Source organism: Meriones unguiculatus, chromosome 20 (genome assembly GCF_030254825.1).
Source record: "Meriones unguiculatus strain TT.TT164.6M chromosome 20, Bangor_MerUng_6.1, whole genome shotgun sequence".
NCBI classification, from domain to species: Eukaryota; Metazoa; Chordata; class Mammalia; order Rodentia; family Muridae; genus Meriones; species Meriones unguiculatus.
Window position 1 is genome coordinate 37,335,108 of NC_083367.1, and position 14,416 is coordinate 37,349,523.

Sequence of the window (14,416 nt, forward strand, 5' to 3'; positions counted from 1 at the left end):
AACTGTTTTTGTTTTTGAGCTGACGCTTTTGCTATTGTGTTTGCCATGCTGAAAGGTTCTGCAACATACTGAAAGAATCTTACTGGTCAGAGTGGATTACTTCTCCAGCACACTGTAGATTAACACACTAGGTTATTTCTCCCTTATGTGAGGGCCCTTCCCTCATAACCTCATCTTAACTGGAATCTTCCCAAGGGTCCCATCTCCAATTGCCATCACACCACGTGTTAGGAAATTAACATGTGACTCCGTGCTGCATTCCATGTAAAGATGAAAAACAAAACCTACTGACTTATTTACAGTTCATTGTTAAATATAATCACGGTGTTATGCAGTTGTTTTTCAAAATTCTTTGTCTTACAGACTAAACCATAACTTATTGACTCCCTGTTTTGCTTCCGGCTGAAGTCTTCTTTCCGTGTCTTAGGAAGTTGTTTACTCTAGACACCTCATGTAAACAAAGTCATGGCACTTTCCTCGCCATGCTGCTCATAGTATAGATTGTATTGTAGCTCCTAAAGCTGAGAATACAGCTTCCTTTCTTCTATGAACACTTGGGTTGTTTCTGTCTCTCAGCAGTTGTTTCCTGTGCTAGATGTGGGGATGGCATCAGCTGCTTAACCATGGCTATGTCAATGTCATTTAAGTAGGAGATTTCATGGTCTAAATCACTTCGTTCAATCAGGCAGCTTGCTGGATCTTTACTCAGAGGCTTTTCAGTCTTGCCTTCTACTACACAGCACTTAACAAAATTTTTCTCGTCATTTTTCTAAACCTAAAATTTCTAAGATGTCTTTATTGTCATTCTTTCATCCCTAAGACCTGGCCAGTTCTTTTGTATGGCCTTCTCTTGCCTATGAAAGAGGAAAGTCCCTATGTAATGCAGCTTAAAGGAGGATGGCCATATTGCACACAGCCCCTCAGTCACAGGCTCCTTCCCAGTGTGACTCCAGTGCAGGGCATTGCCCTTCCCAGATAACAAAGAGCTGTGGAGGATTGTGCGGGAAGGCTTTTAGAGGCCGCGACATATACATGAAACTGTTGTGTTTTATTTTGCAGATGTGGTATGCTAGCCCTTCTGTGAAGAGAGACAGGAAATAGTCTTACTTCATGGCCAGGGGAAAGAAAACAAGATTTGGTGAGGATATAGGAACCACCCCAGAGGCTAGAGCTAATTTAGAAGAATCAACATATGAGAGATATAAAGACCATGAGTAATCATGGGGATTAGTCTAGAAAGAGGCATAAGGAAAGTGATGGGAGGCCATCACACACAGATGTTTCGTACAACATATTCATGATTTCCAGAAATTGCATTACTAAGTATGTAGGAAAATTTAAACATGTGAATGAAGTAAGTGGAAAAGTAGCTTTTTTAGAACCTGCAGCATTTTCTGTCCTTAAAGCTATTGAAAAAATGTTTCTATCGGTATCATGTGTCTAGACTATTGAAGCTATGCATATTCAAATAAATTGAGTTTCAGAACTGCTAAACCAGGTGAAGCTTTATTTTTACTTTTTAATTAATGTCTGTTTATTGAGCATTGCCAGAGAATGTAAGAATGGTAGTAATAAATCAGTCCCTTGAAGGAGATCAGATGTAGCACAGAAAGAAAGACAAGTAAGTAGATACATGAACATATCAGGCAGATCTTAAGATCACAGAAGCAGTGCGCCTAAAATGAGTCAGCTCACAGCGACACAGTCCAGAAACTAAAGAGTGTTGATCTTGGCACTCGGCGATCTTGGCTTGAGTCTTCCAACAGCTGCTCTCAGGCAACTCCCAGGAAGTGTGTGCCTCTGGGCTAGAGCTCTCTTTATTTCCAGGCTTATCAATATAACACCTAACATCCAGGGTTTGGGGAGGGTTAGAGATAGTGTATATACATTTAATACTATAGCATTTAATACTATAAAGATGGTGTTTTTGTTACTATCACTAAAGAAGGTAGAATTCACATAGGATTTTTTTTATTTTTTTGAAACGGGGTTTCTCTGTGTGGCCTTCACTATCCTGGACTCACTTTGTAAACTAGGTTGGCCTCTGCCTTCCGAGTACTGGGATTACAGGTGTGTGCCACTGTGCCTGGCTTCATATATGATTTTAAAAATGAGCTCCTTTATACTAATTTGTGAATTCGTTCATTCAGTAGTTACTCAATAAGCCATTGCTGTGCACAGACTACTTAGGACCTAAGTATGTGTGTGTGTTATTGTTTTTCTAAGGCAGAAATGCAGTGTTACAAGTCTGCAACTGCCTTCCCCTCTCCAGAGTGCGCAAAGGCCATCTGGTACCATGCCCATCTGCCTGTGATCTGCCCTGCTTTTACCTCATTTCTTCTCTTCTACCCATTCTCTTGCTTGTGGTTGCTTGACTTCACCTCAGCCAAGTCCTCCTTACTTCCTTTCTTAAACTTGCTCTTTCCAGTTTTTCTTAGGTTACTTCAGGAAAAAATTGCTTCTTTTTGTTACTGTATTTCCATTGTCTTTCTTATGTCATAAAACACTGTGAAACTGTCTCCTGATAGCCACATATCTGCAAAGGAGGTCTCCCCAGCAAGCTCCTAACTCAAGCACTGACACTAGCACCCCACCATTAACTGGCAGGGCCTTTTCATCCACCAGCAGATCTGGCCTAATGCTTTTTGATCAGAGACAGAATCTATACTTCACTTATATCAGATGCAGTTTCTTTCAGATTCATTGCCATTCCTGCAGAATCTTTCCTTTTTCTTACCATGAGTGTAGGTAGCATCGCCGAGGATGGCCATTGTGCTTTTCAGTTTAGGAGGATCTGCTCTTACACTGAAGTAATGAGACTGGATTTCAAGCTCTTGACATCTTCCAGTTTGGCACATAAATTGTAAAAGGTGGACCCCCCCCCAAAAAAAGGGGGCCCACCCAGTTGCTTTTAATTAGGTTTTAAAAGGGGGATGAGATTTTTATAAAAGTGACTTGTCTGTCTTTGTCTTATTCAGTGAGTGGCTTTTAACGCCATTTGCCACAAGTAAAAAAATTTCAAACGTTTTCAGCCTCAGGGAATGAAGTAATTGCTAGAGACACCTGGAAATAGAGTGGAGATGAATAAGTGTAGCACATATTTGCTGATATCACAGGACTGTGACTTCTGAGAGGCAGGTATCTACTCTAAAAATGGCTATCAAGTACAGAGCACACACGGATAAAAATGTTACACTTCTGTGAATAAATGTGGCACATTTTTGAGGATTAATTAGCTTTAAAGTGATATCTAAATTAAGCCACATCCATTCCTGTCCCTCCACTGCCTTGCTTAGGACTTTGTGTCCCTTTTACCATTCATTATGCTAGCATCCCACCTACCTTGGTGTGGCCCCTTCTTGTCCAGTCTTTCAAGTCCTGTTTTATAATTGTTCCTTACAACTGCATGTTAAACTGATTCTAGACTTCCTGAGTTCCTTTTCCTTCTTCACACTTTTTCTTCTATATCTAGGGTAATCAAAACAAAGCCAGGGAAGGTAGTTTGTGTCTATATTCCTAACACTAGAGAAGCTAAAGCCGGAATATCCTGAGTTTGAGTTTGAAGCTGATGCGGGTTGCATAGTAAGTTCAAAGTAGCTGGCAGGGGCAGGGGCAGGGGCAGGGGCATAGGGGAGTGCTGCTATTCTTGGTGGCAACTTCACTACATCTGGGATTAATTAAAAGCCAAGTGTTTATGTACACCTGTGAGGATTTTTCTTAATTAAACCATTTAAAGTGGAAAGATCTACTTTTAATCTAGATATTTTGAGGTGGGAGGAGCCACCTGTATTCTGGGCCACACATTCTGGTGGCAGCCTACATAAAGGACGTGGAAGAAGGAAACTGTTAGGTCTTTGCCTGCTTGCTCTCACTCTGGTTGGCAAGTCCATTTCTTCGCTGGCACTAGAGCCTACTTCTTTGAGATTCTGATGTATACTAAAGAGCAACTGACACATCTTGCCTTATGGACTGACCAACTACTAGATTCTTGGACTTTCCTTTGGTAGACCGCCATTGTTAGACTAACAGGACCAAAACCTATAAGCCACTTAAATAAACCTCCTTTAAATATACTCATCCTATCAGATATATTCCTGTAGAGAGAACCCTGACTAATACAAATTTATAGGTAGATGAATTGATGACAGATGCTAGATAGGTAGCATACATATAGATGCCAGATAGATAGATGAAAAATCAAAACAAAATTAGCAAATACATAGGAAGTTTCTGCTTCAGTCATTTCCCAGTATCATCCTCCTATCCTCCACAGCATGTATAGCTTCCCCAGTTAATAATGTCTAGATGACTTGAAGGGTCTATGTCAAAAGTTGCTTCATGTAGATAGGCAAATACATGCTGCCTATAACTTTAATCATAGAGAATTCCCTGTATGCTGCCTGGAATTAGATTATAGGGAGTAGAGTGCAAATTCCTAAAGCATCTTACCCATCCTGGTTTAATTGTGTACCCTCTTTAGTACTTAGCATAGAGAGCTCTGGTCATCATCTGAGGATAGTGTTTATTGAACAATTTTTTTTCAAGATACTCATTCCAGTTTTGTTTTGTTTGAACTTGGCATTTGTGGTATCTTCTCCTACCTCTCCATATTTTTTACAGAAGTTTCTCTAGATTTTCAAGGTGCAAGTGCAGCCCCATTTGATTAACAAGTGTTATTTCTGCCTCTCATTTGAATCTCAGTCAATGGCTTTTTCCCTTTATCTTAGGCTTGTTTGTAAGCTGAACACAAGGACAACCATTCTGGCAGCAACTAATCCCAAAGGCCAGTACGACCCCCAGGAGTCTGTGTCTGTGAACATTGCCCTCGGCAGCCCACTCTTAAGTCGATTTGACCTCATCCTGGTTTTGCTCGACACTAGAAATGAAGACTGGGATCGTATAATTTCCTCCTTTATCTTAGAAAATAAAGGTAGGTGAAGATAAACAAATCACTCACTGAGACAAGAAAAGATTAGACCTAACCAAAGGACATGTCCCTTGAATTAAATACTGAAGATGTCTGTATTGACAGATAATAGATGCTTAGACAGAAGGCAACTGAGAAGCCAGTTAGTAGCTCCAGAATAATGAACAGGAAGGAAATGGCTTTTTTCTCTACTTCTACCATGAGGGTATAGTTGACATATATATATATATATATATATATATATATATATATATATATATGTGTGTGTGTGTGTGTGTGTGTGTGTGTGTGTGTGTGCGTTTGTGTGTTTGTGTGTGTACATACCTATCCTTTCTGACAAGAGACAGAATATAAAATTACTACTCTTGTGCACCAAAAAAACTTGAGTGCATTATAAAATGGACTCCATAAATGTTTTGTTTTGTTTTGTTTTGTTTTAATTAGACTACTTCAAGTCCTTATTACTATGAGTGAGACCAAAATTATTAATGATTTCCACTCTAGGGGAACCTTCTTTTTATTAATCTTATATCATAAGACAGCTTATTATAGAACTGCATGCTATAAGAATAAATCTAGATTTCAGTGGACATAAAACCTGAAGCTTACCTTTTAAAAGTGTATATAGGAGCCAGGGTGGTGGTGTACACCTTTAATCCCGGCACTTGAAAGGCAGGCAGAATCTCTGTGAGTTCTAGGCCAGCTGTTCTACATAGTGAGTTTTAGAGCACCCAGGGATATTTGTGTAGAAAGAGTCTATATAAAAAAACGATAGCTAGATAGGTAGATAGACAGACAGACAAATAGATAGATAGATAGATAAAGCATGTATAGCAATGTTCTCAAATTCCTCAAAAATAGGATTTTTTCTAATTCCTTTTAGTTTACTGATACCATGTCTGATGTTACAGGTTATCCAAGCAAATCAGAGAATCTGTGGAGCATGGAGAAGATGAAAACCTACTTCTGCCTCATTAGAAATCTCCAGCCTACACTGTCTGACGTGAGCAATCAAGTACTCCTCCGATACTATCAAATGCAAAGGCAGAGTGACTCCCGGAATGCAGCTCGGACAACCATCCGCCTGTTGGAAAGCTTGATTCGATTAGCAGAAGGTTCATTTCATTTTACAAATTATATTTTTATTGAGTGCCTAGTTTGTACAGGATATGCACCATGCATCCAAAGATAAGAGTAATACCCACTCTAAGGTACACGTGGCTACTTGAAAAGTAAAGACTGAGAAGGTGTTAGGAGATGGGATAGCTTAGCTGATAAAGGTTCTTGCCCCACGCCTAATGACTTGAATTCGATTCCTTGGTCCCACATGGTAGAAGGGGAGATTGACCAACCCACACATACAAGTTGTCCTCTGACCTACACATACACACACACACGTAAATAAATGTAATTATAGAAATTAAAAATAAGAGCTATAGAGATGGCTCAGCAGGTAGGAGGACTCACTCCACAACCAGAGTTTCCAAGCTTGGTTCTCAGCACCCATGTCAAAGTAACTCCAGCTCCTGAGGATCCAATGCCCCCTGCTGGCCTCTGTGGGTACACACAGTATACATACTATTTTAAATTTTTATAAATGAAATGTAAAGGCCCTAAGCCTGCAGACCCCGTGTCTCTGAGCCAGACAGTGATTATGCAGTGAGTCTTTGCGCCATGTCTGGGCCTCCCACAACATAAGCCATCATTCATCTTGAAAGCCTTCTTTGAGCTGCTATTTCTCAGAAGCGGCTCTCCCAGCGTTTTGAAGCTGTAGCTTCTTGCTTGTTTGGAAGTGTTTCCTGTGTAGTGTTTCCGGTTCTTAGCTAGTAATTGCCATTTGTGATCCATGGCTATTCTTCTTTTTCCAATAGAAAATAAATTTTTCCATATTATATTCTGATCACAGTTTCTTCTCCCTCATCTCCTCCCAGATCCTTCCTTTCTCTGCACCCCTCCAACTCCATGCCTTCTTTCTCTCTCTCCCTTGTTAGAAAACAAATAAGCAATCAAGCAAGAATAAAAACAACAAAAAAGAAAAAGGCATCAAAACATATATGCACAGAGAAACTTACGCAGACACGCTCAAACAAAATCTGTAAAACCACATACGCAGAAACCATAATATGTAAACAATAGAACATTAAGATAAAAAGCGCCCAAGTATATGAGATAAAGCATCTTCAAACATACCATTGAGTTTGTTTTGTTTCAGCTATTCGCTTCCACATGGGGCCAGTCCTTGATTGTGTTTTATACCGGGTAAGACTCCATTGGAGAAGACAGAATTTTCCTTTTTTCAGTGGTTGTCAATTGGAGATAACTTCTGTGTTAGGTATAGTAACTTGTGTCCACTTCGTCTCTCATAAGTGGGACCCCATGTGGCTTAGACCTGTGCAGTCCCCATACAGGCTGTCACAGTCTCTATGAGGTCATATGTGTGTCAGTCCTCCTATTATATCTAAAACAGTGTGTTTCCTTGGTGGTTTCCATCCCCACCTGTTCTTTATAATCTTTGTGTCTCCTCTTCCCTCTTCCCTGAGCCCTGAAGGGAGGCATTTGATGAAAACATCCTATTTAGTACTGTGTGTTCCAAGGTATTGGAACATATTGTCCAGTTGTTGTCTCTATTTTTCCCATCTACTGCAGTGGAAGCTTTTCTGGTGATTGCTGAGCAAGTCAGTGATCTGTAAGTATGGCAGAATTTCATTAGGATTCATTATCTTGCTACATATAATAGGAGAACAGTAATATTTGGTTTTCCCCTAGGTATATTGCCTATCTAGTAACCCAACCAGTATCTTATGGAGTGGACCTTAAATTCAATCAGATACTGGTTGGTCCCACAACTTTTGTACCACTGTTGCACCAGAATATTACACAATCGCTCACTTTGTAGAGTAAAGGGTTTGTGTTGATGGCTTGGTGTTTAGTTTTCTCCTCTGGGTAACATGCAGAGTAGCATCCAATACCATAAATACCAGTCATTTGGGGTAAAGGCTCTTGTTAGGCACAAATTGGATTTCTCCATGTTCAGTGAGTAGCTAGGTGTTGTCTTCAGCAAAAGGGCCTTATCATCAGTTTGTGAAGAGTAACCAACAGCCTTGATAATAGCCTGAGTTGTCTGAGGGGTTTCCATAGGATGTCTTGACCAACAGCTTAATTAAATGTAACCATTTGTGGCACTGGAGGTTTCATTTGAGAGTGAGAGAATTGTAGTCAGAGCTTCGTCTCCCCTGTTATTTGGTGGTATTTGATGATTCCACTTAGATTTCTTTCATGTACATATAAATTTTAAGAAACTTCTGTTGTAATAAGTTTCCATTTGACCCGCAACTGGTTCTTAGTTTTAGTTGTCCCTTCCTGAATCCCATATTTCCTCCCTTACTCCCTCTTCCTTTCTCTTTCTCCATTCAATTCTCAATCCCCTGTCCTGTCCACCCATTACTATATATTCTATTTCTTATTCCTTGGAAGATGCTTCCCTTCCTCCTACCTAAACTTTGTGGCTACACCAATTATAGCATGCCTATTGAAGGCTTAAAAGCTAACATCTTTATATAAGTGAATACATACCATATTTGTCTTTTTGGGTCTGGGTTAACTCACTCAGAATGATTTTTTCTTTTAGATCCATCTATTTACCTGTGAGTTTCATTATTACTTAAAAAAAAAAAAACAGAGTGGTAATATATAAATTTTCATTATCCATTCTTCTGTTCGTGGACACCGAGGCTATTTCCAGTTTCTGGCTATTGTGATTAGAGCAGCAGTGAAATGGATAAGCAAGTGTCCGAACGTTTCTCAGCCTTTGTGTTTCATCTTTTGGCTACTGTCTGTTGTTCTATACCCATTTTTAAAATAATTTATTTAAGTTTATTTTATGAAGATTGCTGCGAGGCTGTCAGATCTCCTGGAATTGGAATTATGGAGAGTTGTAGCTGCCACGTGGATGCTGGGAATTGAACCTGGGTCCTCTGGAAGGGTAGCCTTAATCACTGAGCCATCTCTCCGGCAGCCCCCCCTTAAGGTTTTTCTAGTATTCATTCATTCATTTATTCATTTTTAAAGACAGGGTTTCTTTGTGTAGCCTTGGCTGCCCTGGAACTCACTCTGTAGACCAGGCTGCCATCAAACTCAGAAATTTGCCTGCCTCTGCCCCCCGAGTGCTGAGATTAATGGCAAATGCCACTACATCCAGCTTATGTACCTATTTTTAAATTGATTATTTCTTCCTGTCTAGTTTTTTCTTGTTGTTCTTTTTATATTTAAGCTGTTATCCATCTATTAGATATGTAATTGGTAAAGATCTTTTCAAATTGTGTGGCCTGCCACTTTGTCTAAATGCTGGTGTCCTTTGTCATGCAGAAGCTTTGTAGTTTCATGAGGTCCCATTTATTAATTCTTGGATCTTATTGCCTGTGCTATTGAAGTCACCCAGTATCAGTGTGTAAGGATCAATATATGATCTTTTAGCTGCAAGTTTTTTTTTTATAAACTTGAATGATCTTATCTTTGGTGCATAAATATTTAGGTATCCAATATTCTCTTGGTGGATTTGTCCTTTGAGTATGTAGTATCCTTTCCTACCCTGATTATTTTGTGTTTGAGGTGTGTTTAGAGGTCTTATCTTGTGCTTCAGCTATTTTATATTTCTCATGACCTGCTGTCATAAGATTACTTGGTTCTGGTAGAGGCATATTATCTTGGTTGTTGTTAATTGTGGTTTTGTGCTGATGTCTAGGCATCCTGGGCTGGCATTGTGATTCTAGCTATTGATACCTGAGCTTATCTTTATGGAATGGGTGTTCTTTTCCTTGTTTTCTGTTGGCCTCTCTGCCTCTTAGGAAAGTGTGTTGCCTGTGGGTTGGCTAAGAGGGGGAACTTGTGCAGGTGGGTGGCAGAGAGTAATAGAGGTGGACTAGGATTTGAGACTTCAGGAACAACCGAAGGGGATCCTGTCCACACTTAAGAGTTGGGGCCCACAAGGAGTTGGAGATGTAGTAGAAAGAGGAGATCCTGCAAATATGTTGCAGTAAGGTCAAGAATTATCTGGGGAAACAGAGTACACGGGGTCTGAAGCTAGATTTGGAGTCTCCAGGGAAGGGAGTTGAGGTGGAAGGTATATCTGTAAGTAGGGTGTTACTGGCTGATGGTGAGAATGGAGGGATTGTAGTGGAGGACAGGAAGGGTGGTGTGATTCATCTACCTGAGTCACTGTGGGGTGTGGCCACTAAGACCAGGGCAGAAGGTGTTTCTGGGTATTGAGGGCTGACAGAAAGGGTTGGGTTATGGGCTAGAAGGGTGAGTCTGAGAGGGTCTACAGAAGGATGAAAGCTGGGTCCACTCCAAAGTTTGGCCGAGTTCTTTAGGAATGGAGGTAGGTTGTGATGATAGGTCTCTACAAGCATTCTGCAGCAGGGCCAGGGGTAAGACTGGAGAGGTTGTAATGGAGAACAGGGAGAGAGAATGAAAATTGCCTACCTGAATCCCAGCCTAGTGTGGCCACTGGTTCCCAGGTAGAGAGTGTTGCTATCTGTAATAGGCAGATGACAGTAAGGGTGGGGTGAGGGAGGAAAGCTGAATCACAGCAAGGGGGTAAAGTAGGAGGACAGGCTCTGCAAGCTCTGTTAAAGGTCTGGGGAGCACTTATATTTTACCCATGTTCAGATTTATTAACGTTCACATGAATGTATCATATCATGAAATCCTGTAGCCCTAATAAAAATGCCTTAAAACAAATGAACCTCATTTTATTCAAGGATTTATACCTAATAGTCTGGCAAGAAATATATAAAAATTTTTGCTTGCTAGATTGGTGCCTTAAAAACCTCGTAAATCATAGATAAAAGAGGTACCAGGGATGAGAAATGAGTTCTAATTTCATGTATTTATGCGAGAGTAAAAAATGGAGAATAAAGGTTTATGAATATTAAATGGATGTTTATACAGTGTCTTTTTTTTTTGCTAGACTCTAGAATTTTCTCATAATTACACAAAATTAGTGGATTATGAAGGGTTAGGCCTCTTATTGGAGAAACTACTTTGAAAGTAGTTGCCTGTCCTAGTACAATTAACTGATGAATAATTTAGCTTATCCATAAAATGCAAGTTTAGAGGGTGGAGAAGTCAAAGGATTACCTTTATCACCTCAAGTAATCCTGAGTGTCTTGCTATCTTAGCTCATGCTCGCCTGATGTTTCGAAATACCGTGACTCTAGAAGATGCTATTACAGTGGTGTCAGTGATGGAGTCCTCGATGCAGGTAATTTTGTTCCTAATGTTCACCCTAATTACAAGCTCTTTTTAAAATGACATGCTTTTAACCTGTAAAATGATCAAATTCTGTACCTTGTACATCCTGGAAAGAGCCAAAAGCAGTCGTTTAAAAGAAGGGAGCTGTTGTGCATGGAAACCGTCACTCTGCCCTTGTCATTGCCCTTGCCTATTTTTCCTTCTCAGAAAGCCTAGGGGAGTTCATGTTTTCAGTAGTGACAGGTGGCTTCCTGGCACAGTGATCACCCACTATAGCAAAGGGTATAGAAATTTGTAAAGGTACTTGGATTGTGATAGCCAAGTTGAGGTTGTAGAGAGCTAGTCTTCCCCAGCAGGGACCAGTGGTCCCTGTGCGGTTCTTACTCTTGTACAAGTTGATCTGTGACTGTCCCTGCTGTTTTCTTGCCCCTCAGGGAGGTGCACTGCTAGGAGGTGTGAATGCTCTTCATACTTCCTTCCCTGAAAGCCCACGGGCACAGTACCGGAGGCAGTGTGAACTTATTCTGGAAAAGCTGGAACTCCATAGCCTCTTGCAGGAAGAGCTTAGAAGACTTGAAAGGTAAGGAGAAAAAACAAAGGAAGGCACATAAAGGAAGCTTCTTCTCTGGCATTTAGTGAAACGGGAAATATAAAGTTAGCAGAAAACTACCAGGCATCATTTCAGTTACCAATTGCTATATAAACTCAGAGACTTAAAAACAAACAAAAAACAAAGCCAGTCACAGTGGCCCACACCTGTAATACCAGCACTCTGGGTGGCAGACACAGGCAGATCTCTGAGTTCAAGGCCAGCCTAGTCTACAAAGTGAGTCTAGGAAAGCCAAGGCTACACAGAGTGACCCTTTTTTCAACCCCCCATACCATTTTAGCACTTAATTTTTGGGGGAGTTAGAAACTCAGGCTGGTTCAGAGGAGGTGGCTGCCTCTGTACTTCATATCATGTTGGCTGGGTCAAACAACCTGGGAATGGCAGAGCAGTGTTTCAAACATCATCACTTGTGAAAATGTGGATGATGGCCATGAAAGGGACATGGGAGTAATATGTTAAGTGAATTAAAACATGTAATTTTTACCTAAAGAGAGATGGCCCAAACTTAGTATTCCCTAACTGCACGGCTCTCTGTAAAGCTAGACATTGAATCTTCCCCTCAGAAACAAGAGCAAGAATGGTGAGCCTGCCTGTCTATTCGGGCACCTTTGTGGTCAGTCAGGGTGGCTTTATAACTTCTCTCCAGGGGCGATTTGTTTTATCTCCAAGTCAGAGAATGAGTGGAGTGCATGTTGAAGCTGAGTGTGTGCCCACACTGGGATTGGTGACAGACCTTGAGAGTGTTTCCTTGGCATTTCTCCACTCCATTGACTCTCTTGCTTCTTCCAGCACCATTTTCTTCCTAATTTGTCAACCCTGAGCACATTTGTCCTAGATAACGGAGTAAGGTTGGCTTTATTCACTAGGAACAGGTATCAGGCTATGGTAAACTGGCACTGTGTGAAATTAATCACCATCTCCTTTGGCCCTAGTTACTTTTATGACCCAGAGCCATGTGTGGTGAGGTATAGCTGGTCCTTCCAAGTTTCAGTTGGGCTTAGCTCGGCTTTGCCTGGGAGACTCTGCTCATTTTGACTGGTTCGGTTCATACTACCAGAACTGATAAGTGCTGGATTCAAGAAGAGAGGAATATGAGATTCAGAATTAGTCATCCCTTACTAAAAAATGTCTCTCCTAGACTTAATGGAATGGGGGAAGTGTATATGACTATCCAAAAAGCAAACCTGAGTTCTGCCTTAAGTAGTCCTTTCTACTGTTACTTCTTTAACATGAAGACTGTGTGTGATGTTGATCCTCAAAGCAGTAGAACCAGGTGCCTCACACTAAGGGTGAATTAGCTTCAAGATCCAACTGAAGGCTAATCTCATCAAATCACAGAACCCAAACTACTCTATATGTTTTGCCTTTTAGAAAAGAGTTTCCTAATAAATCTCATAGTAAAAATACTCATATATTCCCCATACTTTCTACCAGAAAATATTTTGCTAGTAACTACTATAACTACCTCAAATGATGGCCATTCTGTGTACTCAGATCAGAGGTCAAAAATATCACTTAGTTTTAGGATGCAGAAATTTTATGTAGGAATTTAATTCCTGAGTAAGAACTAGACTAAAATAACAGGATCAACCCATTCTGCTCCTGAAATCCCTGAGCTTTGAGGCATTCCTTATAGAACTATAACTGTGTGAGCGCCCTGACACTCAACTGAGATGTCTGCTTTGTGGTGGTAATTTTGAAAGCCACTTGCTTTTCTGTTTGGTTGCAACCCAAATCAGAAATGCGGACTGTGAGCGTAATACTCCCTTGATATTTCTAAACCTGTGAGGGACACATTTGTAATCTACATTTATTATTTGTAATTACTTTCATAAAAGTATACATTCTTTGTGTGTTTTGAAAACTAGAAGTGATGAATTAATAAGAAAACGAAATGTAATCTTAATTTCCAAAACTATATACTAACTTTTTAATGTATTTAAATTTATATTTTAATCCTTTTTTTCTGTTGCTGCACATGAATTGTAGAATAATTTTCTCCTCTGCTTTTGAGTATAATTTCCTTTCAGATTTAGCACATAGAAGCAGGGTCGTATATTTTGCAAAGTGAGCCGACATTTCTAAGTTAAGAAGATCCTTCTAAAGGACCTACTTTGGGAACTATAATTCCTGCTAGAAAGTAGTTCTTCTGGCACGTGCTCAGCTTTTAATATGCCCAGTACTGGAGCAGGTTTCATGAGTAGATCCTTGATTCAGAGCTGGTAAACAGATGCTTATTCTGCATCAGACTGCCGGAGAGCTGCTTGGTGTCTCCGAGGAAACCTGATGGGCTTTGCAGGAAGGGTGGACAGCGCCCAGAGGATCTGTTGTACTTGTGCAGGCAGACAGGCAGTGGCAGCTACAGCATGGAGGAGCCACAGACTCTTCACACCTGCGGAAGACAGTTCTCTACCACACTAAAACTCAGTACCTGCTTTGGTAGAGCTGTGGGATCTTCCTCTTGGCCTTTCTCTTTAATTCTGATCCACAAACTGCCTAGTGAGACCACCACACAGTTACTTAGCAGTACCAGCTTCTTTGCAAGGACTCAGACATATGTCCTGGGTTTATGAGTGAGCACTTTACACTGATCCTCAAAATGTCAAGTGGGGTAAATGGCTGAGAAC

The 14,416-nt window shown here is 40.5% G+C and overlaps 1 protein-coding gene and 1 long non-coding RNA gene across 2 annotated transcripts in view; one reads left to right on the forward strand and one right to left on the reverse strand.

Annotated features, from left to right (window-relative positions):
- Positions 1-14,416, forward strand: part of Mcm9 (minichromosome maintenance 9 homologous recombination repair factor) — a 69,489-nt gene that overhangs the window by 51,696 nt on the left and 3,377 nt on the right. The window contains exons 9-12 of the mRNA XM_021651967.2: positions 4,728-4,930; positions 5,839-6,042; positions 11,107-11,189; positions 11,614-11,759. Of these exons, the coding sequence (XP_021507642.1) occupies positions 4,728-4,930; positions 5,839-6,042; positions 11,107-11,189; positions 11,614-11,759 (636 nt within the window). The remainder of the gene's footprint in view (positions 1-4,727; positions 4,931-5,838; positions 6,043-11,106; positions 11,190-11,613; positions 11,760-14,416) is intronic.
- LOC132649441 (uncharacterized) overlaps positions 1-14,416 on the reverse strand; it is a 78,544-nt gene that overhangs the window by 22,457 nt on the left and 41,671 nt on the right. The window lies entirely within an intron of this gene.